Source organism: Labeo rohita, chromosome 13, assembly GCF_022985175.1.
Source record: "Labeo rohita strain BAU-BD-2019 chromosome 13, IGBB_LRoh.1.0, whole genome shotgun sequence".
Lineage (NCBI taxonomy): Eukaryota > Metazoa > Chordata > Actinopteri > Cypriniformes > Cyprinidae > Labeo > Labeo rohita.
The window spans coordinates 12,519,279-12,542,713 of NC_066881.1; the positions used below are offsets into that span (position 1 = coordinate 12,519,279).

Consider the following 23,435-nt stretch of genomic DNA (forward strand, 5'->3'; position numbering starts at 1 on the left):
CCATGTAACTTATTTAATCACCAAAAGTTATTTTTCCAAATAAAATCACTATACACAGTTGAGGTCAAAAGTTTACACCCCCCTTTCAGAATCATTAAAAATGTTAATTTACCAAAATAAGAGGGATCATACAAAATGCATGTTATTTTTTATTTAGTACTGACCTGAATAAGATACTTCACATAAAATATAGTCCACAAGAGAAAATAATAGTTGAATTTATAAAAATGACCCCCTTCAAAAGTTTACATCCCCTTGATACTTAATACTGTGTTCTTACCTGAATGATCCACAGCTGTGTTTTTTGTTTTTGTTTGATAGTTTGTTCATGAGTCCCTTGTTTGTCCTAAACAGTTAAACTGCCCACTGTTCTTCAGGAAAATCCTTCAGGTCTCACAAATTCTTTGGATTTGCAGCATTTGTGTATTTGAACCCTTTCCAATAATAACTGTATGATTTTGAGATCCATCTTTTTTACACTGAGGATGGCTGAGGGACTCATATGCAACTATTACAGAAGGTTCAAACACTCATTGATGCTCCAGAAGGAAACATTCAGCTGGGGGTGAAAACTTTTGGAATTTGAAGATCAGGGTAAATTAAAAAACTTATTTTGTCTTCTGGGAAACATGTAACTATCTTCTGTAACCTCTTAAGGGCAGTACTAAATGAAAAAATATGATATTTAGGCAAAATAAGAAAAATGTACACATCTCCATTCTGTTCAAAAATTTTCACCCCCAGCTCTTAATGCATCGTGTATCCTTCTGGAGCATCAGTGAGTGTTTAAACCTTCTGTAATAGTCGCATATGAGTAACTCAGCTGTCCTCAGTGTGAAAAGATGGATCTCAAAATCATAGTCATTTTAGTCATTGTTGGAAAGGGTTCAAACATACAAAATGCTGGAAAACCAAAGAATTTGTGGGACCTAAAGGATTTTTCTGAAGAAAAGCAGGCAGTTGTTCAGGACAAACAAGGGACTCATAAACAACTATCACTAAACAAAAAAACACAGCTGTGGATCACTCAGGTAACAACACAGTATTAAAAATCAAGGGGATGTAAACTTTTGCACCGGGTCATTTTTATAATTTTAACAATTTTTTATAAAGTGAACAGTTGAACTACTGTCACACTTTTGAAAAATGTATTAGTTACTCCCCAACTCTGATGCAGAGACATAAAGAGGTTGCTCTTTTATAAGAGGATCAGTCAGAGGAGAGGAAGGTCTTCCATACAACATAGGTGTTTAAAGAAAGGTCACTAAAACCAACTGAAACACATTGTAGGGCTAATACAGTGGGTCTCTGAGCAACATAAAACAAACAACCATGAGGAACCATGTTTCATACGCAATTTGCTACAGACACATACTCATATAGGAAGAGAGAGTTTGGGTGAAGTGGAAAGGAGGATGCAGGTATAACCACACTAAATGCCTCTGCTTATTCAAATCACTGTATTCATACAAAATATTTCATGCAGTAATTCTTTAGTGCATGTTATGCTAAAATAACAAGCCATACAAGAAACTATGTCTAACCCCAGTTGAAAAGCTCCGATTATGAAACTAATTGATGGAAAGCACGCAATAAGTGATTAGGAAAGCAGAGCATCAGTGTGGTGGTCTCCATATGGGAAGCAGTTCAGCATCTAACCTGAATGCGCAGATACCTCTGCCACTGCTCGAACTAAAGAAATAAACACGCAAAATGATACACAACACACAAAAATAGAGAAAAAGCAGTTCCTGTGACATGACAGCACAAGATCCTGTTCTACAACACAATCAAGTCAGAGAAGTGAATTAGCTGGACCAACCAGGGCTGCGTTTCTCAAAAGCATCGTAAGCTAAGTTGATTGTAGAGACTATTGGTGGCAATGGTTCCACGACCTACTTAAGCTTACGATGCTTTGGGGAAATGCAGCCCAGATCTTTTTCTTTATAGAATGAAATCAGCTAAAGAAAGTGAAATTTATACTTCAATACCATTTTATGTATCAACTAGTTTATCAACACATTTAACAGCATTGGATGTTTCAGTTTTTCCCAGTTCAAGCAGAACAGGTTTATACTTTCATGTTTATACTTTCATGTTTATTACCACGATACAAAATAGCTGACTGAAGACACTGCCAAGATTTGCTGTTGTGTGGAGTGACTTGCCTTAAAAGGGTTATAAAACACTTTATAATAGTTTTCATTACTCATTAATAAATAATATTTTTATAATGTCTGACAGATTATTAGTAATGTACACTACTGTTTCATAAGTCTGCGGTCAGTAAGTTTTTTGTATTTATTGTTTTTAAGTCTCTTACGCTCACCAAGGCTGCATTTATTTGCTCAAAACCACAGTAAAAAAAGGAAAACAATAACTGTTTTCTATTGTAATATATTTTAAACTGTAATTTATTCCTCATTCTAATATGCTGATTTGATGCTCAAGAAACATTTCTTATTATTATCAATGTTGAAAACAATTGTGTTGCTTAATATTTTTGCAGAAACCATGATTTTTTTAAGGATTCTTTGATAGTTGAAAGTTCAAACAGCATTTTTCAACATTATAATTGACTTTATTGTCACTTTTGATTAATTTAATGCATCATTGTTGAATAGACATATTAATTTCTTAATTAACGTTATTTTAAAAAAAAATCCTGCCTGACACCCAAATTTTGAACTGTAATGCACATTTAAATTCCTCACAAATGTTCTCACTTTTGATTAGATTTTTTCTTCAATGTTTTATAAAAGTTAAAAAAAAAAAATCATATAGATTTAAGCAAGAAAACTTTGTGAGTGTGTGTGTGTGTTTATGTGTGTGCCTATTTTGGGGACAGTTTGAGGACAAATATGTACCCAAATATTAGAAAAACCTTCCTTTAATGAAGTCCTCATTTGTAAAACTGGTATTAAAACTATATATTGTAAAAAGGCAGAACGTTTTCGGTTAGGGGTAGGGTTAGGGTTAGGTTTAGTATATTAAAATCTGTATATAAAAATAATTGAAGTCTGTGTAATGTCCATATTTAGATAAGTAAAGGTGTGTTTTTTGTGTGCGTGACTGTCTTACCTTAATACCCTCCAGCACCGGTGCAGTATCTCGTAGTGTTTCTGAATGGATGGTCACGTCCACATTGGAGAGAGCATGTTCTGCATCCACCCGTCGTTCCGCTTCCAACTCCACCACCTCAGCCTCCTGGAAACACATAAAACATTTCATGAACATTTCCCCTATACTACAAGCATAACGCAGGAATCACTGTCAGACTGAAAGTAACTAATGACCCGTGCAGCCTGTTCCTTTTGCTCCTTTTCTTTCTCTGCAGCATCAGCCAGCCTCTCCAGCTCCCGCTCTCTGTTTTCCTGTCGGATAGCTGCCTCTTCCTGTAGCGTGGCCTCCAGCTTGGTTTTGTTATCCACTTTAGAGAAGTCCAGCTCTGCAACCTTCACTTGTGCCTCTTTAGTCTGTGAATGTACAAATGAACAACACACTGTCACTGCACAAAGAAAATCTGAAGCAGATTTTTTTTGTGAAACTATCCTACATTTATTGTAAATATTCTATATATTGTGCAGTACATACCACAATCTCTGGCAGGTTCTGAAGTGTGGTTTTAAGCTGGTCTGCAGGGGACAGCGTGTCTGGCAGGAACATAGCTCGGGACAGCAACAGCAGAGATGTGGGGATGTGCTGATTCAAGTGAAGCTCCAACCACTAACATGTTTAGAAATGTGAAATGCATGATGAGAAGATGTATTACCACGAAGAAATCATCATAGAGGGAAGTGCAGTATGTTTACCTGCTTAAGCTGTTCTCTCAGCCTCTCCTCCGTCACACCCAGAGCTCTCATCCCTCTCACACGACATGCTGCCTGCAGCTCGTTCACATTCAGACTGTCCACTCCTTCCTCTGCTATCAGCTGTCAGTCACAAACAAATGCAAAGAAATCAGCTAGGAATCAGCTAGCTGATATAGAAATTTTGGCCGATGTGATTCATGATGATTGCAACGAGACGCACGATAAAAGGAATCTTTTCCATGTTAATCTGAGTTTTTGTCCTAACCAGCCGCAACAACAACACATGAAATTTCTATTTTAAAAACGTATTCTATTTTTGGCACGTTGCAGCTGGAACAACAACAACATGCAAACTAGTAATAATAGTGATAATCTCAGGTAATAATTATGTACTTTATTCAAAGTTAAATGTGTCTAATGTGAGTATGAATATCATTTCGCATGACCTAATAGCCATACTGAATGCAACATCAGATAGTTTACCTCAAATCTTTTTTAAAATTTATTAAAGCAAAGGTGTCCATTAAAAGATTTAATATTTATGAATTAGATTATAAATGTATATGTTTCGTTGTGAGTGCAGTGCGCTTCCAGAAAGAGTTCGCTCACACGCTTTTGATTGGCTGTGATATTTGATTCTATCGTGTCATGTCTGGTGTGGACACCCAAATTGCTTGTCGCTGGGATCCCAACGCATCACGTATAGTTAGGATATGGTGTAATAAACAACATTATAATATATTAAATGCATATATGTTCATTTAAATTGTAATAATATTTTATAATATAATATTTTGTATCAAATATATGAAGACTTGAGTATAAGAACCTTTCAAAAAGATTTAAAAAATTGGAATATTGAACTGTAAAAGCTGAATATTGTGCTGTACAATTTAACTTGGAGAACTATTTATTATCCAGTTAAATTATTTAACTGTGAAAAAAATGAAATAATACTGTTATAAATAGGACAATGGAAAAGTAGGACCCTATGAAATCCGTTTTACTTTTTCCCCAAAATTCCACTTTTTTTATTTAGTTTTAATTTTTCTGGATTCCGTTTCAATTTTTCTAGACTTTTCTGACTAGTTTTAATGCTTAAATTAAAAAGCAATATTTAAAAAAGCATGTCTATTACATTTATGAAAATAGGTTTAATGTTTTTTCCCTCAAATTCAGTTTTATTGTTGACCAACTTCTGTATTTTCCATTAATTTTATGGATTCCGTTTCATTAAATTTTAACAATTAAAAGAATCTCTAATTAACTGATTTTTTTAATGTATGTATGTATGTATTTATTTATTTATGTATTATTTTTCCAGAAATACTGTGTTCTGTATTTACATTTTTCTGCTAAATAAATGCTGGTAAATAATTTTTCTGGTAAATATTCCTTAAAATTAATAATACTATAGTACTATCATTACATTAAGTAATATATTTCTGTCACAGTTTCCAAAGTTAAACCAAATTTTTATTTTGATGGGTTGCTGTGAAGACCTTTACGTTTCTCTTTGTACATGTGTGATGACAGTTTTTCTCATAAGAAATGGTAAAACGCTCATGAAGTGACTCTCAGAGCAGTTCTAGATATTATGTTATTTGCTCATGTGTTATGTACTCATATATTGAGGTGGCAGAGGCTGAAAACATGCACAGATGCTGCACAGATGCAGACCCAATAGGCTAATGACATGTCATATGCTGATCTACTTGACCTACTTGACCTGACTGCTGACCTACTTTTGATTTATTCATCCAAATTTTTGCAACTTATGTGACATTCCGCGTTACACAGTGAATTTCATTTTTATAACTGGATTCCGCGATTCTGTCCTCATTTTCTGCATCACAGAAATCATAGGGCCCTACAAAAGTTCCTGACTCTTCTAGACAAAACATACTCAGCTGAAAAAGAAAAGGTTCTAACCTTGTCGTCTGCACGGATGGCTCGGAGTTTCATGATGAGCTGAAAGCGCATGAAATTGTTGGTGCCGATGGACTGCAGCTCCAGCAGTTTGCACAGAGCCACCAGCTGCGGCCGTGTCAGATTATCTAGAGTCAGTTCATCCTCAAACAGCTTAGAGAAACGTATGATCTCCTCATTACTGGGTCTCTCTCCTGAGTCACGAATCTGAGAGAGAAAAGAAAGGGAAGTGAGTGAGAGTTCACATTCAAAAAAAGCTTAGGAGTAACTTCATAAGCATCACCACATGGGGGCAATACAGAGCTGTGCTTGAAACACTTGGAGAAGCAGTGCCGTTGTTTTTCAGGATGAGTTCTGAGCATGTGTGACTGTGATTTACCTTCTGAAAGAAAGTGGAGAACTCCTCGGTCACATTGCCTTTGGCTGCTTTGTTTCTTAGTGCAATCTCCTCGATGGTGTCCTGCAAGAACTTAGCCATCTCCAATTTCACTCTCAGCTCCTTCTTCAGTCTTTCCTCCTACATATGAGATAGATATGACATGAGGTCAAACAGGTTCGGTATAAGTATTGCATAATTAAAGGCATAAGAGGTGTGAGCAGGACAGGAATACGATTAAGGTCTTTATGGATTAAAACTCAAAAGGTCAACGTACCTTTTTGGACTGTGTCTCAAATGTGGACGGCAACATGTTAGGGAAAAGTTTCAGTGCAATGGGAAGCAGAAACTCCATGAATGGAACGATGATAAAAACCAGAAAGGGTAGAAGCCGGAAGACATCTGCACACGTCCTCAGGAACTGCAATTAACATGACATAGGCAGTGACATCAGCAGACTGTTGTTTTGGTGATGACAGGCAATTATAGATCACTGGTGGTAAATCTAATCTCTAGAGCTAAAAATGAAGTAAAAGCCTTGAAATCCCTGTTATAAAGCGCCAAGAATGATTCTACAGGGGTGATCTGCTATGTCAGGACTATGTAAGAGAGTAAAATTAGAGCTCAAATCCTGCTGGGAGGAGAAAAGACTCACAGAGTGAAGAGTTCTCTCTGAAACTGCCCATTTCCTCTCTATGGTTTGGGAGAATCTTACAAAACCTGTCAAAAACCTCCTGTTCCGATTTCAAAAAAAAAAAAAAAAATCGTCTTTAAAATTGTCTACATTGCTACACTATTTTCATGGGAATTAAGGACCTTTGCCCTCATCTCTATCAATTCTCATTAGTAAAAAACAAACCCTCTTTATTGGCATCCACGAGTTAAATTATAAAGCACTTACACATCATGTTTGTTGAACTGCATTAAATGCATGCTTTTTTTTTTAATTATTATGTACAATATGGCTTTTTTATATAAATGAGAATGAGAATCACCAGAATATTAATAGAGATTATAAAAATGTGTTTAAAAATATTAATAATAATGCTAACTTCCTATTTTTTTTACATTTTATTTTACTATGAAACATAATAGTGTTAGTGTTTAGATATAATTCACTCCTTTAAAATAAACTAAAATACAATAAAATAAAAAAGAAAGATTAATACTATGATAACTTCCTATTTTATTATCATTTTATTTTTATTTATTTTTATTTATTTTATTTTATGTGAAACAAAACCTGGAAGCATTTGTGTATAATTCACTCCTTCTGGGAAAAAATAAATAAATAAAAATAAAATAAAATAAAATAAAATAATAAAATAAAATAAAAGTTAAAAAGGAAATACTAATAATAATGATAACTTCTGATTTTTTAATTTATTTTTTATTTATTTATTTATTTATTTTTTGGTGAAACATAACCTGGAAGTGCTTAGGTATAAATCACTGCTTCTGTCAAATAAAATAAAATAAAATAAAATAAAATAAAATAAAATAAAAAAGAGTAAAGATTAATAATAATGATAACTTCCCATTTATTTATTGTTTGTTTGTTTATTTATTTTCATTTTACTTTTGTGACACATAACCTGGAAGTTTGTATGTATAATTCACTCCTGTAAAATAAAATAAAATATAACAAAATAAAAGTTTAAAAAGTAAAGATTAACAATAATGATAATTTCCTATTTATGTATTTATTTTTATTATATACCACGGTTATTATTTTTTGTGTTTATAATTCACTCTTTTCAAAATAAAATAAAATAAATATTAAAATAATGATAACTTCCTATTTATTTCATTTTATTTTGAAGAAAGAGTAAATTATATATACCATACATTCCAGGTTATGTTTCACAAAAATAAATAAATAAAATAATAATGATAACTTAACATTTATTTATTATAGTTTAGTTTTTTTTTGTGAAACATAACCCGTTTATGTATAATTCATCTGTTAAATAAAATGAAATTAAATAAAATAAAACAAATAAAAAAGGACAGCTCGGACACACAGGCAAAATACAACAAAACAAAACAAGATAAAAAGTAAATAAATACAATTTGAAAGTGAAAAATGGACAGCAAAACAAAGATAAAACAAACAATCAAACAAACAAGACCTGAAATGTGAGTAAGCAGACACCAGAGATCAACCCATCAGTGCATCCACTCCCCATGGCAAGAACTGCCTTCCTGAATCACGCCATATGTCTAATATATAATCGCTGATGAAACGTGATGAATTCAGAAAATGAGAGGTTAGATAACAAAGAAGCTTCAGCTTTATAAGAGGGGTCCCTGCTCCCCTTATTCCACCTGTGTGTCAGCGGTCCTATAGGAAAGAATTTAAACCAGGCCGGCCTGAAAAGAGCCTTTGTGTTTGGCCCATTGACATGTATATCACCACAGGCAGAGAGAGAGAGAGACAGAGCGTGAGGGGGAGAGAAGAGGAAAACAGGGAGGCCTGGAGTGTGAAATATTCAGATACGAGTGAGTGGGATGGAGAGTGAAGGCATTCCAAAGGAAGTGGCCGGGAGAGAGCAGGACAGAGGGCTTGGGAAGGGGGTTGAAGACTGACATCAAAAGCTAAAGGAACCCACGCTGTGCAAGCCCCGTTGTGAATAGGCTGGATTAAGAATGAAGCAGGTCAGAAGAATGGCCAGACTGAGGTGCGACAGATGCTAGCTGAGGCAGAGGCATTAGCATACCTCGCAATGCTAATGTTGACAGAGCTCACAACATAAAGAGAACCTCAGTAAGCTCTTGATAACAACCAACCATGACTACCCAAACATGAGTATTAAACAAGCTGTAGATGTTTTCGAACCGAATGCTGTGAAAAAAACTCTTTAAAAGGCTTTAAGAATGTAATAATGTGATTTTAGCTAGAAGAAAATGTGAATAGCGCTTGCATGTGCAAAACTAAACAACAACAAAGCTTCATAGCTTAACTTTTTTGAAAAAATGTATCATCACCAGATTAAAACCAAACATCAATTCTCCATAATACTGCCATGACTGTGGAGAAATTCTATGAGTAATGTAATGGATAATGTTTGGCATTAATATCCTAGCAACCCAAGGACAGACAGTTTATTCTGTGAGAGTGACAGAGTGACCTCTGACAGTAAGCCGGAGCAATTTCCAGTACGTACTGATTTAGAACGCAATGGAGGCCTCCAACGGTTATATTTTGCATGCGTCACTAAGGTGTCACTTTACAACAGGCTGAGTCATGCAACTGTCTGAGAATTTGCGGTTGGGAAGGTATTAGCACTATGCTAACAGAGTCGATCATGTAATACAACAATGATAGCTGCAACCTGCTGTGTGCTTGGAAACCCAAATATAATACAAAAAAGCAGTAACCTAGTAATTACACTACCAAGTTTGGGGTTGGTAAAATTTCGCAAAATCATGTTATGCTCACCAAGGCTGCATTTATTGGGAAAAAAAAATACAACTGTCACATACTATAAAATGATTTTAATTTTAAATGGCTGTTTCAATATATTTTAAAACGTAATTTATTCCTGTGATGACAAAACTGAATTTTTAGCATCATTACTCCAGTCTTCAGGGTCACATGATCCTTCAGAAATCACACTAGTATACTGATTTGCTGGATAATGATTTGGATTGTTCAGGATTTTTTGATGAATAGAAATCTCAATATCAAGAACAATATTTATTTGAAACAGAAATTACTTTTAAATAGTTTTTTTAAAATAAATGTCTTTGATTAACTGTGTCCTTGATGAATAAAAGCATTAACTAGGGCTGTCAAGCGCAGGGATGGGCGATATCTTATAGTTCGCGATAAAAAAATGTAAAAAATTGTAAAAAATTTTCCCCACGATAAAAATGAGTCTTCCCGCGATAATAACGATAAAGTCTAGTGCACTAAAGGCAGACGTAAATCTAGTATATCGCTAAATGAAGAGCTCAATCTGGAATTGGTTTGGTCAAAAATGTGCAGTGTGACAAAAAACGGTCTGAGCCTTGAATAACGTTAACTGTATTAGTCAATAATACAATCATATAAAACTGCAGACCGGAGATCTCCAAAATGGGGCGGGAAATCCAAAAGTGGGCAGAACCTCCAAAATGGGGCGGGGTCTCGTCACGCAAAGACTTTCCCCGTTGGCTCTGGTTTCAGCCTATTGTTATGGACTTACATTTCAAAACTAAACTTTATAAAATAAACAGTTTGTAGTTGTTCTCAAATAAAATTAACTACGCTATATAAATAAATATGCTCAGTGAGAGCAGAGCCCCAAAGCTCGTGGCCAGTGGTTAATGATATAAATGGGAATCACGCACGAGCTCTCCCACGAGCTGTCCCAGTGAAGCTCAGGGGAAAGGTTTTACTCTATCGCTTTGGTTTAAGCAACGGGGGCGTCCCGGTTCTTGAAATTCGCAGGGTAGGAGGGGGTGCTGAATGTAACTAAAAAGGTCAAATTTTCCAGTGAGGTCTGGTTGGGGAGTTACAAAACGGCCCGACGATGTCATATCGCATTCAGCCACGCTATTCAGCGCCAATCCCAACATGCACTCAATAGGCTCGTTTGAGATGCGCCTCGCCTGAAATGTAGGCGAGAGTAGGCGGCTGCAGTGAAGGGAGGAGTGAAATAAGTGCAGTCAAGACGGACAGTTCTGACCTCTCGAAGTAGAACAGATACCTACGCGATCAAAGGCTGATATCGTGTTATCACACTCACGTGCTGTGTTGCTGATAAACATGATATCATTTCAGCTCTGTTGTTTTTATATGAAAATAAATATGAACAAGACACTCAAAGTGTTTGCTATTTAATTCCATACGAAAGGCGTATTTATCATCCATTTTTACTTTAATACAAACGTGTATTTTAGAGTTTTATAGAAATATGACAACAATCACACATCTCATGCAGAGATCACACTGGCATGGTGTTTGGGAATGTTCATGCATAATTTAAATACATAACCACATGATATTAGATTAAAAAATAAAACATTTTAGAAAAGAACGGCAACATCACGGTTGTCTGAACCAATGAGCTTTAAGCTGTGTCGTCATCCAGGCGTTTCCCATCGTGATTTTGGTCAGCGCAGTCGGTGGAGAGCTACTGCGCCTTGCAGTCGCAAGAGTTTTTTGCCACACGTCAGCATGACATCAGAGCAAGGCGGACGTAACTCGGACACATTTCTAACCGGCATGCATCTTGCGGTGATCACCGGTGATCGATTCTGCGCAGAAATTGTTCATCTCAAACAAGCCTAATTTCACTGGTTAAGGTTAGGGTAAGGTGTGGGGTAGGTTTAAGTTTTAGCATTTGTGTAGCATAGTGTAGGTAATCAACCCTGCGACTGACACAACCAATAAAATCTTTAGAATTAGCTGTGGGGCGCAGTTTGCGCTGAAGTGGATCGGGGGGAAAATTGCGCATGCGTGTCGTGCCTGTCTATCAAAGGGAGGAAGCCATGCCCTATTTTGGAGTGCCCACCCTCTTTTGGAGTTCCCGCCCCCATTTGGAGATCTCCAAGCTGCAGTTATATACCCCTCGTATTAGTAGCAAATGTGCGACGCAGTTTATGTGTGTTTGAGCCTGTTTACAAACCTGTTGTCCAACAGAGATATCATTTATTGACATGCTTTTTCTCCATTTTAACTTCATAGTCGAGTGTTTGAAATAACCTTTTGCAATCAGACGTGGCTTCATATCACAGAATGAGGCAGAAATCATACTATTTTATAGTATTATAAAGGCTATGTCAATTAGCATTGCATTATAAATATACTTTATCCTTATAAAAATACCCAAGATTGCTTGAAGAACACAGACAAACCATATATTGTAGCAATCGTATGTTTATTGTCTTCAAGTTTCTCTATCTGCATTTTATTCAGCTACAGCGATAACTAAAATAGAGATTCCTGGAGCGTCGTCAGTACTATTACTTCTACTATAAATCATATGTGGATTTTCTGCGCAAGGGCGCCCTCCGGCTTCCCAATCAGAAAGAGCTTTATTGCCAAGTGTTTCACACACAAGGAATTCGTCTTAATGTTTCTTCCAGTACAGAAAGTACAAATAATTTGATTCACATTCTAGTGAATTAAACAGTCATTACACTACATGTGCACTCAGTAATGCCCACAACACCCTATTTTGGGTAAAAATAGAAAAGATAATACTTTTCTCTAAAGAAACAGGATTTCCCTGAATTATCATCATTGATATTGTTATCGCAATAAATACCAGAAATTATCGTGATAATTTTTTATGCCCATATCGCCCATTCCTAGTCAAGCGATTAATCGCATACAAAATAAAAGTTTACATTTGCCTAATATATGTATGTGTACCGTGTGTAATTATTATGTATATATAAATACAAACACATTCATGTATATATTTAGGAAATATTTACAAGTATATGTATTTATTATAATTTTTGTATAATTTACATTATATATAAATACAAATATTTTGTACATATCATTTCTTCTAAATATATACATTAATTTGTGTGTATTTATATGTACATAATCACACACAGCACACATACATATATATTAGGCAAACTCAAACTTTTATTTTGTATGTGAATAATCGTTTGACAGCCCTAAAAACTGTATAATAGAAGTACTAAAGTTTAAAAATTTTTAATGGTATTTTACAAGTGGCACAGCAGTATGGTCTATGTGGATTTTGAATTTTTTTCTTAAAATGTGGGCTTACTTATTAAAAAAACAAAAAAACAAAAACATGGTCATGTTACTGTAAATGATGGAATGTACTGGGTGTTTTTTTTTTACTGACCCGAGTCAAAAATGCTTTGATGTAGGTCAATTTTTTCACTGTTTTATTGTCCATCAGAAATTATGAATTCAATAGCTTAATAAAGGTTATAAAGTTAAAGGATTAGTTCATTAGAAAAGAAATTGACAATAAACAATCCAGAATTTTGTCCATATAGTGGACTTCAATGGGGATCAGCGGGTTGAAAGTCCAAATATATATATATGCTTTAAACAAAAAATGCTTACCTTGCACTAGCCCTGCATCCTCAACTTTTGTTTGAGTTTGATTGTGTAATCACGTTGGAAAGATCACACGTGGTTAGTTCTTCGTCTGTGTACTTCGGTTCAAAAAGGTAGGGTAGGGCGAAAAAATCCATCTCATTTTCTCCTCAGACTTCAAAATCTGTCATTGTTTTACTTTTTCTTGCAAAGGGCGTGTGACTTTTTTTGCACGTTCGCTTTGTAAACACTGGGTCAGTATTTCCACCTACATCCACTACGTAAGGCATGAAGTCGAGCTACTGCAGTTTTTTGAAAATTACCAATCGTTTCAATAGATAAGACCCCTTGGAAACTACATTAAAACTGCAGTTTGGACCTTCAACCCACTGATCCCCATTGCAGTCCACTATACTGAGAAAAATCCTGGAATGTTTTTTCTCAAAAACATTAATTTCTCTTAATGTTCCATTAATGTCATCTTAGATGATATGGGAGTGAGGAAATTATCAGGTAATTTTTATTATGGAAGTGAACCAATCTTTTAATGCATATAGCCTCAATTAACCTCTCTTTTACTTCTGTCCTAAGGACAAGATATCTCAGGTGGACATTACTTTACTGGAGTCAGTCTGGGCTAGTGGCCAACTACGTGTCAGTGTGAGCCATACTGATCTATCAATCATTAAACTAAATAGAGAGAGAATAATAATAGGAAGGACACTGACTGAAGGAGAAAATAAGAAAAAACTCCTGCACTTTTTGGCCAAGTAATTCTCTTCTGATCTCAGAAGAACAAAAGTAGAGCACTTCTGCATCTATCTCCATCATCATAAGGATATATTAGCGTATCAGCGAACTAGAGGGACCATAATGTCTACAGGTCTAGAAAATGATGGATTTTTCATATTGTGATTTTGCATTGTATTGTGAAATTTAAGATGGGATTAAATATATCCTAACTAAATGTAAATATTTCATCTTAAATAAAACAGATGTCAAACTGGACTTAATGGGGTTTTTTTTATCCTAAAGGCCTCAGGAATCCCGTAAGTCATGTGAGCTGGTTAAAGGGTCTGCCCTGGACTCCTGACTTACAGAGTAATCTCTAACGGCTGTTCCCTGAAGACTCAGCATGGCACTAATTTAAACCATTAAGCGACAGAAGAGATCCAGTCAGACTTTATAGGACTGGGATTAAACCACGGGAGAATGCTAACCACCCACCCCAAATCCTACTATACATGACTTAATTACATTACACTGGGTAAATCCATAGGGCAATGACAGAAACAATTTACCTCACACCAAGAACAACTATATAAGCAATGACAGGTCACCTAACCAGCCCAGGGGGGTACAATATGACAATTTTCCATAGATTTTCAATTAAAAATAATTTAAATATAAACACCCAAGTTTTATCCAAATTTATGTGTGTGTGGGACGTTTCACTGCAAATGCTAACATTACATTATAACAAATGACAAATGTTTCTGATGTCTATTATTTCCAAATCTCAATGCAATCATGTTGTCATTGAGTCTTTAAGGGAAAGGTTATTAGGTGGGCTCAGTCTTAAGGGGCTTTCGCATTGACAATGGATTTGACATGCAACAAATTTGAGCAGAGTTCAACTTTTGTATAAACGTTGTCAGTTCTAATCTGACTAGCTGGCTGCTATGCAACTTTCAGGAGTCAGGGTACAGTTATTTATCATAAACTTATCAGAACAGAGAAATACTGATTGGGAAGGTTCAATCCTATCAACTCAGGTTTTCCAATGGCAATCCTTCAAACACTGTAGAACAGGTTTTTCACACTTCTGATGCCAAGTAACCCCAAATATGAGGATCCCTTTGTCAAAGACCCCATTTGTGAAACAAACTGCAGCGCTAGATACCGAAAATAGTAAATAAGACAATAGTAAGTGTGATATTATAATTTGTTATTGAAGTATTTATTTATTTATACCTTTTTACATGACTTTTTCTTAGTATATCTTATTTTAAATGTTAGTCATTCCTGTTTTTTTTAAATATTCTTTTCTGTGGCTTTATGAAACTGAATTATTTAGCACACTATAATCAGAATACTTTTTGTGCACAAAGAAAACAAAAATAACTTTAGTTGTACAGTTTCTACTCTTCAGTGTAGACTACTCTTCAGCTCTCAGATTTCATCAAAAATATCTTAATTTGTGTTCTGAAGATGAACTGAGCTCTTATAGGTTTGGAACGACATGAGGATGAGCAATTAATGACAGAATTTTCATTTTTGGATGAGCTATCCCTTTAAAAGCCATTGGAGTGTCTGCATCGTTTGATTGTGTAATTACCTGTCTCCTCTCTCTGCGTGACAGAATATGTCCGTTCAGCACCCTCCAGAGCATCCGCACAGCAATAGTCGTATCTATCCACAGAAGGCGGAACCCGTGATAGTAGTGCTTCACCTCATCAATCACACGCTGACGTATTGTCCGTCGCACAGGTTCGGCATCTACGGTCGGGCTGTAGACGGGTCCACCCTCCTCAAGCTTTTTATTCCGATCCTTCAGTGAACGTAAAGATTGCTCTACCTTTGAATCATCATAGAGACGGCCTGTAGTATGTACCCATCGGACTGGGGTGTTCTGTGGCCAGGCTATCGTCCTGGGGTACGTGGAGTGGTTGTGGACAGGCAGGGCAACGTCAGGTACTAAGATGGCACAGTACAGACGAGGTGACCTGGATAAGCGGTGCTGAAGCGCTGATGAATTGTCATGGTACAGGACAGAGGATGCATGAGGCCAGATGCTGCCACCAAGAACACCAGGACTGCTGAAAAACAGACAACATGCATCAGCCTAGACAATCTTAGAATAAAAATCCAATCTGAAACAATAAAAAAAAGACAATGTTTTTAAAAGAAGTCTCTTATGCTCACCAAGGCAGCATTTATTTGATCAAAAATACAGTAAAAACTGTAATATCATGAATATTATTACAATTTATATTATAGAATTATTACAGTGTTTTCTATTGTAATGTATGGTCAAATGTAATTTAATCTTGTGATGGCAAGATTAATCCAGATATTAATCCAGTCAGAAATCATTCTAATATGCTGATTTGATGATGAAGTAATCTTTATTTTTATTATCAGTGTTTAAAACAGTTATGATGATAGATAATTAATACTACCTTTCAAAGGTTAATCAAATTTAGAAATCAAAAATACATTAATCATAAAAGAGATGTACACTACCAGTCAGTTTGATCCAAAATACAGAAAAATCAGTAATATTGTGAAATATTTTTATTATTTAAAAGAAATGCTTTCTATTTGAATAGATTTTTAAATGTAATTTAAATGTAAAAAATATATATATATATATATATATATATATATATATGTATATATATATATATATATATATATATATATATATATATATATAAACAATTATTTTAAATAGTAAATAGTACTTTGGATCAAATATATGTAAGCTTGGCAAGCAGAAGAGACTTCTTTAAAAAACATTAAAAATCTTACTGTTCAAAAACTTTTGACCGGTAATGGATTTAAGCTATAGTATGTATGAACTGCTCTCCAAATAGAATCAGACAAAAAATGAGAATCATGTCACTGACCCAGATACAATTTAATTTATTGCTATTTACCTGTTTGTGGCTAACCGCAGTGCAGTGCAGTTAAAGCATGTGCTTTCTGACAACTTTCCTGAAAGAGATTCAGAGTAAAGAAAATATAAAATTAGATATAATACAGCACACTTATGAGACCACCATGAAGAAGGATGGACCAACAGATTAATGCAATATAGCCTCAGGAACACCATGCACAGACATCTGTGCATGTCTAAAAAAACAAACAAAAAAAAAAAAAACAGATGACATGATATAACACAAGGGGTCATGGAGAGTGCTACAGGCTACAGGCCAGCAAGGGATCACGGAAAAGGACAGAGAAAATACTTGGTTCCTTGCCAGTGGTGCATACACAGACAGGGGAAAATACCACCACTGCCAAGAGAAATGACACACAAATGAAGGCATGTAAGGTCCCAGGTGCGAACTGTATCAGAAATAGAGCGATGGAGGCACTTACTTGCTTTTATTCAGGGTTTTTCAATCTTTCTGATCCCAAGAACCCTTACATTTGATTTTTCATATTTAAGAAAATTTTATAAAGGCAACAAAATTGCATAATTGTTTCCAAAATTAAAGAATTGGCTTTTCTATTATTATAGTACTAAAGCAAATTATTGTTTTCTGAAAAATATAAAGTTAACGGTGCATCTATAAAACTAAGCACACATTATTTTGTTCACAAAACTATATGCAGATTTTTCCCCTTTCAATCAGTCTGTCGAAAGTAGAAATAAACAGTAATATTGGCAAATTCTGTAAATGTAAAATTTTGAAGAATATGGGTAACCAAACAGTTGTTGGTTCCCACTGACTTTCATAGTACGGAAAATAATTACTATGGAAGTCAGTGGGCACCAGAAACTGTTTGGTTATCCACAACCTTCAAATATATCTTCTTTTGTGCTCAGCAGAAGAAATAAATAACTTAAGGATGAGTAAATGATGACATAATTTTAATTTTGGTTGACCTATCCTATACGAGCATTTTATCTCTGGCAGCCCTAAAAACACATTTTGTAAAAGCTTTTTTTCTCTGTCAAGTTTTTGCAACAAAGCTGAAACCCACTGGCTTAATTATTATCTAAATAACACAATAACATTTTTACATATCAGTCTTTAATGGAGTTGAGTTAGGAAGCAATATGCAACTTATGCAATCATCTAATGCTATTATGTCATGGAATATGCAGTGCACAAAATACATTACTTATTGGTTTTGCCATCAAGTTGAAACCGTACCTGCCTGCATGCTTAAACAAATACTTTGACATGACTCATTTTAAATTATTTTATCCACAGTCAAAGCATTTTGTTATGCCCACTGCACACTGGCACTTAATCTGACTATGTGCTATTTAATTATATGTGTGGATCAGTTATGACACAACCTCCGTACAGGTTACATCAGGACACATACCTCACACAAAAACACTTCATTTGCTACTGTAAAGAGTTTATGTAGCTCACATTTTTATACACTGGATGAATAAAACAAGCATTCCTAGTGGATATTCCCTCTCTCAGGCATATGACTAATTCTAAGTACTGCTTATGTTAAACTACAGTACGGTTAAATAAGACCACCCACTGCAGCCGTCTGTCAGATGTTCAAGCGTAGTATTTCACCGGTAATGACCTTCACAAGCACTCTGGACATCTGTGACGAGCTCAGATACATGAGGATGACTGAGCACATTTCTGTAATGTCTAACCCATGGTAAAGTTAGCTACACCACTTCAGCAGTAAAAACAGGGTGAAGTCTGAATATCCCAAACCACCAGACTTGCCTGTTGAAGTGGGTTACTTAAAACAATACCATTATCTTCTGCCCGTGCAATTTCTATGCTGATTTTGGGTTATTATTTACAAAACTGTTTTTAAAGGGAACCCCAGTTATTAAGACTAGTAAGGCTTAATATAACGTAATTAATAACTGAAATATGTAGTAGAAAACCCATGAAAGATTTACTTTATTTAAAAAAACCACATCATTTATACATATTTTTATACCCTTTATCATTATTGGGTGCTAGATGTTTCTATACTGATAAGAACTGATAAGAAGTACTGATACGATGCCACATTGTGCGGCTTTTGGTTGTAATTTTCAGTTGAAGGGCAACAAGAGAAGTGATGTAAGTCTTCAAATCTTTCCTAGTAATAAGAAGAGGAGAAAAAATGGGAGGGTGCCTGTGGACGGATAAAACTTCCTCAAGACCCGCGTCTTTGTTCTCTCCACTTTATCCCTGATGCCTTTCAGGCTTTTAGTAGACCACAGCTACTGAAAGTGCCTACAAATGGCAGAGACAAGAAATGCCAGATGCCATCCTGGCAGAATGTAAACATGCCGACACTTGTTGTGACGCCACAGCCACTGAAGGAGATTCTCAGCGTGGATTTCAGTCGATATCTGGGGGCATTATACTCCTTATGGGGAAAACTCAACTGTACAGCATCTACGCTTATAACCATGGCCACATGTAAGCTCTTTCAATAGCTGTGGTCATCGTATTTTATTTTAAAAGTAGTATTGCAGTAAAAATAGCAAATGGTAGTGCCATTGGCTCACCGAGTGCAACCATTTTACATCACTGAAACAATGGTGCCCCCATAGTCCAAAATATGTATAAAAAATTAGATTTTTAAAATAACGTACATTTTTGTGAGTTTTTAACTACATATTTCAGTGAGAGACATCATTTACGTTATATTAAGCCATACAAGTTTTAATACCCAGGGCTCCCTTTAATACAGCAACAATTTGTTAAACACAGGGCTAAAAGTGCTATATTTTTGTTAATAGTTAATTACATAGTGTAATCCAGTTAATTTTTAACCCAATGTTCCTTTTTAACTAATAACCCACTGTTTCTGTGGAAATCAAGTTGATAATGACTCACCTGCAACATGACTTGAACGTACTAAGATAAGCCAACTTTTATTACAGAAAAAATTCACACTGAAAATTCACACGTCAATTCAACAGGTACCTGAAGTAGGCAAGGTTTTTGCTTATTCAACAAGACAAATCAAACATTTAAAGGTGAACTGTCATTTTTTAAATTGTAAAACACTTTATCCTATTCCAATTTAAAAAGAAGAGACAACATTTTTAAAAAAAGCATTCGATTTGACATTAGTGATGTAAAATAGTTGTACTACTTGTATGTCTCAAAGTGTGATGTGTTAAAGGGGTCATCGGATGGCCATTTTCCACAAGCTGATATGATTCTTTAGGGTCTTAATGAAAGGTCTATAATATACTATGGTTAAAAATTCTCAATGGTTGTGTAAAACAACACCCTTTTTACCTTGCCAAAATCAGCTCTGCAAAAATCATCCCATTCTGGTAGAGGCTGCTTTAAATGCAAACGAGTTCTGCTTGCCCCACCCCTCTCTTCTCTCTGTGGAGTGATGAGCCGGTTTAATTTAGCCGCATTTAGCCATGTTTAGCCGCTAAACTTGCTAATTAGCACATTATTAGGAAAGGCGATCGCAAAGATTCATAAAAAAATCCTTATACTCACTTCTGCTGTAAGTGAAGCTGGATCATGAATGATTAGCGCAAACATAGACGGATATATGTAGATCGGGAGGCGCATTCCCTTCACAAACAAACATAATCCACTGCATCTTCAGCAGCTCAGATGTCGGGAGTAAATGACAACCACTATGTTCATTATTACATCCAGCAACACAACACCTCAATCGCTCAATTCTTGTCTAACTTACATCCCTGCTCCAGCATCAAAACATGGAGGTCGGACTGTTACAGCTGATCTGAGGTAAAACGCTCATGTCAATCAACTATCGTGGGAGCGGCCTCTCTGGGTGTGATGCCACAACGACAGGCATCCGAGAATGGCTTGATTTGAAAAAGGGGATATTATTTTTACAGATTAATTAAAAACCACTGCATGGATTTTTATCATTATAGGGTAGATGTGTACATACACTGCCAACACACATTAATGTTCAAACAATATGTAAAAGTGAACTTAGCATCCAATGCCCCCTTTAAATTTAAAGTTGAAGGGCAAATTAGATTTGAAAGATATGACATTCTTGGATGAACTCTTTAAGAAGGAAAGTGAAGGAGTGGACCATAACTGCAGGATGTCCTTCTACTTACTGTAAATATAACTTCAGGAAACTCCCTTATCTGGAGTAAGCCAGTAAAACTATTCTCACCCATTCTGACTGAATCCCACACATGCATATAAGCATGCAGCTTCCCTTTCCCTGAAACACAGCAATCCATCAAACCTGACTTTCTCCTGAACCATTTCCTACTCCAGTACACCATGCAATCTCTGGATTACATATACTTACGGTCTCGTGATTCTCTGACTTATCCACTCAGAGACAATAGGACGAGGCCAGACTCCATAATTAATCCATTCTCATCCCACGTCCCTTCAGTACCATGGTTTAGGACCTTTGCTCCAATGCCCAGGTGAAGTCTAATCCAGGTTGTGCTCACCATAATGTTTGCTACGCATGTAAGACCCTTAGCCCAGTGTCCCCAGTGCAGTCTAATCCTATTGATAACAGGATGTTCGTATGACAGGATAAATGCTTTCTGTCTACTTTCGCTCCCTATATTTAGCTCTATAGGGTATCTGGCCTCACATCTTGAGGTTAGTCCATGGTTGGCAGATGGCCTGAGATCTCTAACCTCTTGTACATTTCTTTATGTTTGCAAATAGAAAACTAAATTCTCTGAATAGAATAGAATAGAATAGAATAGAAACTTTTTTCTTAATGTGAAGAATACTTTAGCAACATAATGAATCTTGAATCTAGGTTCCATGGATGTCAAAGATTCTTCATGGAACCATAGATTTCAATAAAAAATCTATTTCTAAGAGTGTAGAATAGAAAGAAAATATGGAGAGAATCAAGGGATTGTACATTTTAAATAAAACATAGCTTGCATATAATATGTTGAAAGAACCTGAACTTTCATTGGTGTTATCTAACTTCCTTTAAGGGTGGAGAAAAAAAACTAACACAACTTTGTGGTCACAAATCTTCCTTTCTGTTTTAAGTTGCTATGTGAAGTACACAATTGCAACAGATTCAGGGTGTGACTATTGAAGAAGTGAACAAAATGTCATTATATGTGGGTGGACACACAAAAAGTTTTACTCCTCATACTGCTTCAGATGTCTTCTAAGAAACTAATTGTTTGATCTTGGGAGTAGTTGGTTTAAATGTACAGGATGTACTGCAGTTGTGTTCATGTTAAAATACTTTCTAGTGTCCCAGTTTAAAGTGCAAAGCAAGCAATTCATAGGCTGACCTTTCTAAACACTGTAACGCTTTCACAACATTGCTCGGTTTGCTCGAGCAATTCAATCAAGGCGTTCAATGATGCTATCTGTTAGCATTCCCATTCATTTCCAGGGCAGAAAACACATCCTGCATGCTGACATCTTGGCTCCTCAGCATTCAGTTCTGGGCACAACATCTGAGCTATAAGTGCCATGTGACTTTTGAAGCCAAAGGAAAATTACATTTTTACATGCTGACTGGCTGATGGCAATACAAGAACATGCTACAGTCCTAAACCCTTTTATAGTGATGCCAAAAGGCAGTAAACAGGGGAGAAACTTTAATATAAAACTTTAATATAATAAAATACTAAAATGTTACTGAACCCTTGGGGCTAGCATGTCAACTTCTGGCGAAATACGTTACACTGGGCAACTAAGTTCATGCAAGGCTCACGGGCCTGTCTATTCCTTTGAAACCTTCTCACTGGTAGCGTCTGACTGTGTCAGTATTCAGGCTGTAGTTTTGTGCAAGGGTCTTATCAGAGGTAGCAGTCCCTCTGAGAGTGAGATAAAACCGTTGGAGTGAAACATACTTGGTCCCACAGATGTACCTCATTTATGGAAACAAGGTCACTTATGCATGATCTTTTAAAACAAAGTGAAAGTGCATCATTATAAGTGCATGTCTATATGCAAATGAACAAAAAAAAAAAAAAACTGTTTTTTCAGTCTATTGATTCCCTGAACTTCATATATAATAGCACTGTAAATTCCAAACAAAATAGACACAGCAAACCTTTTGGCTCTATCACAAATGTTCAACAGGTGTCATTTGTCTCCAAAGACAACTGAACTGCATGAAGACTGACTGCTGTTCGCAGGACACATCAGGTGTCCCCCTCTCTCATGTTGATTGCCTGTGCCAAGTCACAGTCTGTGCTGATACATTTAACCAGCTTGGTAGAAGCCTGTGGATTGAACTAGTGTCCTGATAAGAAAAACCCCAATGTAGGTTAAGACTTCACTGCAAATTTCTCTCTCAGTAAACTCTACGTGCATGCATCAATGCCAACCGTCAAACTATTAATAGTTAGCGTTGTCATGCTTATTGGTAGGTTTAGCTTTTTTTTATGACAATCCACCCAAAAACTGAATGTTATGAAAGCTATTCATGGTAGCACTTGTTTACCTAACAATGCATATTCAGATCGGACCTCTAATTTATAGGCTGTCAAGCAGATCCGCGGTTAATCATTTGCCAGACCAGACCGCTGCAGACTAGCTAAAAGAAAGAAAGTCCACACATGGGAGTTACTGGGGTTTCTCAGGAAGCACTTCAAGTATATTTCGAAATCAATTAGAGATTG

General features: G+C 35.8%; 1 protein-coding gene across 6 annotated transcripts in view; it reads right to left on the bottom strand.

Annotated features, from left to right (window-relative positions):
- The window catches only part of letm1 (leucine zipper-EF-hand containing transmembrane protein 1), a 32,091-nt gene that overhangs the window by 5,730 nt on the left and 2,926 nt on the right, over positions 1–23,435 (bottom strand). For 2 of the 6 annotated variants that reach the window (XM_051125647.1, XM_051125649.1), the window contains exons 2-11: positions 16,801–16,858; positions 15,477–15,957; positions 6,395–6,538; positions 6,121–6,258; positions 5,745–5,948; positions 3,813–3,932; positions 3,595–3,726; positions 3,297–3,476; positions 3,082–3,207; positions 1,660–1,692 (exon numbers count right to left, since the gene is read on the bottom strand). In XM_051125647.1, the coding sequence (XP_050981604.1) occupies positions 1,660–1,692; positions 3,082–3,207; positions 3,297–3,476; positions 3,595–3,726; positions 3,813–3,932; positions 5,745–5,948; positions 6,121–6,258; positions 6,395–6,538; positions 15,477–15,957; positions 16,801–16,858 (1,616 nt within the window). The remainder of the gene's footprint in view (positions 1–1,659; positions 1,693–3,081; positions 3,208–3,296; positions 3,477–3,594; positions 3,727–3,812; positions 3,933–5,744; positions 5,949–6,120; positions 6,259–6,394; positions 6,539–15,476; positions 15,958–16,800; positions 16,859–23,435) is intronic. The other 4 variants (XM_051125650.1, XM_051125651.1, XM_051125648.1 and 1 more) reach the window with 3 other exon arrangements.